Genomic DNA, 4,837 nt, shown 5'->3' on the forward strand with positions numbered 1-4,837 from the left:
GCAAACAATTAGATTTTTTTTCAGAATAGACGCACAAGAGGACCAGTGAAACAATGAACCTTTGATTTTTTTTTAAAGTTCATGAAATTGATAAAGAGCTCCACAAGTTCTACTTCTAGCCAAAGTAACAGAAATACTGTATTTTTCGAAGTATAAGATGCACCTTTTCAAGACTTCCGGTGGCACCGCAGGTGTTGGAAGACATTCCTTTGGGATCGTCAGCCTCGTGATCTCGTAAAACTGCCAAGACAGCGTAAATCTGCTGTCTAGCAGTTTGGAAACTTTCCCCTCAGGAGAAGAGGGGGAGGTGAGCAGCCGGGCGAAGGTAGAGCTCCCCAAAAGCCCCAGGAATAATTCTGGAGTTTGGAGGGTGAGAGCTCCCTAGAAGCCTGACAGAGCTCCAGATCTGGGACTCTTCTGCTTTTAAGCAGAACAAGATGCTGCGACCACCCCTGCAATCAACAATTAACAGTGAATTCAAAAGCAGGCAGAGCAAAGACAGGAGTTAAAGGAATCACAAGTACTGAACTTTAACTTTGTATCTATACTTCTTCCTTCTGAGGCTATTTTGTAAAACAAAGAGGAAAGGAAAAGGTGCCGGAACCCTAGAAGGGTGTGAAAATGAAAGTTAAGAGGAAAGTATTTGTTAACATTGACAGCCCCATTTAAAATTAATGGACCTTGGCTTAAAAGAATTAAGACTTCAGGATTAAAGAATACAGTATTGACTTTTAACAAATTATAATATCTACTAAGGATTGGGAATTAATTGGACTTATTGGACTTATTGATTTGGCTGTTGTAAAAGTGCAATTTGAAAATTAAAAAATGGCCTCAAAGCAAATAAAAATTGGAGTTACTAAAAATGCTGGGGCATCACCAGCTCAATCATCTAAACTGCAATCTTTGTTAGCCCCAGCGGATACACAATTATTGACACTAGAAGCCCTTCAGGAGGCTTTAAAGGTGCAAGCCTCTGTTCTAGAAGGAAAAATCACATCTGTTTTTGAGGAAAAAATTAAAGACGTGTCTGAGGAGATGGCTGAAATTAAGGAAGTAATCCAAACTCGAAATAAAGAAATAAGAGAAGACATTGTTTTAGTGCTTCAGGGTCTGGCAGGTCATGTTGAATTGTTGGAGGAAAGGGTGGAAGAAATTAATCAGTCTAATGTGAATTTGGAGAATAAAATGGGCGAGGTTCAAACTAAGATGGAAAAGGCAGACACAGAAGTTACAATGATACAATGTGGAGTGATGGAGTTTGCCCTGAGAGTAAGAGGTCTGAGAGAAAATAATCAAGAGAACCTGAGAGAGATTTTTGCAGAAGCTTTTGCACAGTTAACTGGAGACTCAAAGGCAGAATTTGAATGGCAAACAGATAAAATCTATCGTGTTAACTCATGGGTTGCCAAACAGAGACAATTACCAAGAGATATTGTAATTTACTTTACTACAAGGAGGATACAAAATGAAATCTTACAAGCTTCTTACAAAAATAAACTCCAAGTGGCAGGACAGGAGGTTTTAGTACTGAAAGAAATTCCCCCCAAAATGTTGAGAACTAGAAAGGATTATGCATTTCTAGTTGAAGAACTCAGAAAACGCCAGATGCAGTACAGATGGGAGGTTCCAGCTGAATTAGTGGTGAATTACTCAGGAGAAAGATATTGTCTTAATACAGTTTGGAAGGCTAGAGATTTTTACATCAATGTACTAAAGGCTGGATGCCCACCATCCCCAGAAGTTAGAAGAAGAAAAGAAGCAGAGGAGGCAAGAAAGGGGGAGAAGGAAGGTATGCAGGCACAAGCCCAAGGAGGGGCTTTGATTACGCAAGAAGATTTATTGCAACTTTCGGGTACTGTTCAAGCTTTGGAATTATCTGAAAAAATAGAAGGACCAAAGGATCAAAGACAAACTCGAGCAGCAGCCAAACGTAAAGAACAAGAATTAAAGGCACAGCAAACTCAGATAATAATTCAAGAAACTACAAATACAGAAGCAGTGGGAGGAGCAAGGCCGAAGAAGAAAATCCATGAAGATTTTCAGCTGGCGCTCAAAAAGCTTCAGGGGGCCAAGAATGGCAATTAGATTCTTAATGTGGAATGTTAATCGCTTAAATTCACCGCAGAACAAAAAGAAAATATTTCATTATCTGAAACAGTTTAAATATGATGTAATTTGTTTGCAAGAAACACATATTAGAACAAGAGACCAAAAATATTTGATAAATGCAAGATTGGGAACACACTTTGTTGCATCTGCTCCAGAGAAGAAAAATGGTATAGTAATATATTTAAGGAAAGACCTAATCGCTAAATCAATTGAAGTAGATGCTCAAAGAAGATATATAGCAATTGAACTTTTAATAGAAGGGAAGAAAATACTTTTAATTGGAGTATACACACCTAATCAACAACAAGAGAAATTTTATAAGCTTTTGCATACCAAATTAATACAATGGAATTATAAATTGTGTATATTATTGGGTGACTGGAATGGAGTAGTGGATACCCAAAAAGATAAGAAAGGGCTCTTGTCAAACATCCAAACACGTGCTAGACTGCCTAAATCCTTTTTTGACATGATGGATGATATGGAGTTGAGAGATATTTGGCAAGAACGGAACGTTAAAGAACAAGATTTTACATTTTTCTCTGATAGGCACCAATCCTTTTCCAGAATTGATTTCATATTAGTTACTAATGATTTTCTTTCTAGGGTGAAGAAGATGAAGATATGTCCAAGAATTTTAACAAACCATAGTCCGGTTTGGATGGAATTGGAATATGGAAAGGGTTCCAGGAGGTCTTGGCGGTTAAATGAAAATCTATTTAGATATGAGGAAAATGTGAAAGAATGTAAAAAATTAATGAAAGAATTTTTTGTTATGAATATGCATAAGGGTACACCCATGGAAATGGTTTGGGATGCAAGCAAAGCATGAGAGGTGTTTTAATATATTTGAATAATACATATAGATGTAGACAGGTGAAAAAACAGGAATTAGAAGAGGAAATAAGAAAGAAAGAGCAGGCATTAATATTAATAATGATTAATAAGAGCCTTGGTAGTACAGTGGTCTAAGGCACCCTGTTATTAAGCTGGTTATTAAGACCAGCTGCCTGCAATTACTGCAGGTTCGAATCTCACCAAGGCTCAAGGTTGACTCAGCCTTCCATCCTTTCTAAGGTAGGTAAATTGAGGACCCAGTTGTGGGGGCAATAAGCTGACTTTGTATAAATATACAAAAGGATGAAGGCTATTGCTGAGCACATTGTAAGCCACTCTGAGTCTCCGGAGAAGGGCGGCATATAAATCAAATTAAAAAAAAAACAAAATATTGAATCCAGCAGATAAGAAAATAAAAGAAGCAATTATCTTATTGCGAGGGCAGTTTAAGATGTTGATGTCAGATCAGGTAGCAACTAATTTACAATATACTAAACACAATACTTTTTGCAATGCAAATAAACCAGGTAGATGGTTAGCATATTTGTTAAGGAAAAAACAAAAGTCTCGTACTATAGAGAAAATAGAATATAAAGGTAAAGAGGTGTATCAACAAAATATGATTAAAAAAGCATTTCTAGAATTTTATACGAGGTTGTATACTAGTGATAAAATTCAGGATATAGAAATAGATAGATACCTACAGAAGGAGAATATCCCTATACTTACAGATGAGCAAAGGGAAAAATTGAATCAACCAATAACTTCAGAGGAAATTTTCTTGGCAATTAAGCAGTTAAAGGTTTGTAAGGCACCTGGAACAGACAGATTGACAGCTGTTTATTATAAAAATTTGCAGTTAGAAATGGTGGAACCACTTAAGGAATTATTTAGTAGAATACAATTTGGAGGAAATGTACCCCCATCATGGAGAACAGCCTTTATTTCTTTGATCCCGAAGGAGGACCAAGATCATAGTCAGCCAAAAAACTATAGGCCTATATCGCTACTTAATACAGATTATAAGATTTTTGCCAAAATATTAGCAAATATGTTAATGTTAGTTATGCAACAAATGATTCACAATGATTAATCTGGATTTATAAATGGGAGACAGATGAAAAGCAATGTAAAGCAAATTGTTAATGTACTGGAGTATTTGGGGAAGAACAACCAAGTCCCTGCAGTGCTTATATTTCTGGATGCGGAGAAAGCATTTGATCTATTGAATTGGCATTTTTTACTGAAAATAATACAAAAGATGCAGTTTGGAGAGTATTTTACACAATCTTTTAAGGCAATATACCAGGAACAAACAGCACAAATAATAATTAATGGTAGCTTAACAGAAACCTTCAAAATTGAAAAAGGAACAAGACAGGGGTGTCCCCTGTCCCCATTATTGTTTTTTTTGACTTTGGAATTTTTGCTGAACAAAATACGGGAGTCAGATAAAATAAAGGGAATTAAAATTAGGCATTATGATTACAGACTACGAGCATTTGCAGGTGACTTGGTTGTAACTTTAACCCAATCACTGCAATCAGCTATAGGTTTAATGGATATAGTTAATCAATATGGTCAAGTGTCAGGTTTTAAAATAAATATAGGGAAAATAAAGATAATAACTAAAAATATGACTACAAATCAAAAAGAAGAATTAGAAAGAGTAACAGGATTTGAAATAGTAAAAATGGTTAAATATTTAGGGGTTTGTATTACAACTTCAAATGTGAAATTATATAAGTATAATTATGAACCGTTATGGCAAAAAATACAGAAAGAGATGGACAAGTGGAAAAAACTACAATTGTCTCTGTTGGGAAGAATAGCAGCAATAAAAAGGAATGTTTTGCCTAAGTTTTTATTTCTTTTTCAAATGATACCA

The 4,837-nt window shown here is 35.6% G+C and overlaps 1 protein-coding gene across 1 annotated transcript; it reads left to right on the plus strand.

Moving 5' to 3' along the window:
• The first annotated feature begins 828 nt into the window (after positions 1-828).
• LOC148116739 (uncharacterized) lies at positions 829-2,088 on the plus strand. Its single transcript, XM_087888625.1, has one exon. It carries the CDS (start codon positions 829-831, stop codon positions 2,086-2,088), a length of 1,260 nt encoding a protein of 419 aa, XP_087744751.1.
• Positions 2,089-4,837: the final 2,749 nt, after the last annotated feature.

This window comes from Pantherophis guttatus, chromosome 1, assembly GCF_059756535.1.
Source record: "Pantherophis guttatus breed Tessera chromosome 1, ASM5975653v1, whole genome shotgun sequence".
Taxonomy (NCBI): domain Eukaryota; kingdom Metazoa; phylum Chordata; class Lepidosauria; order Squamata; family Colubridae; genus Pantherophis; species Pantherophis guttatus.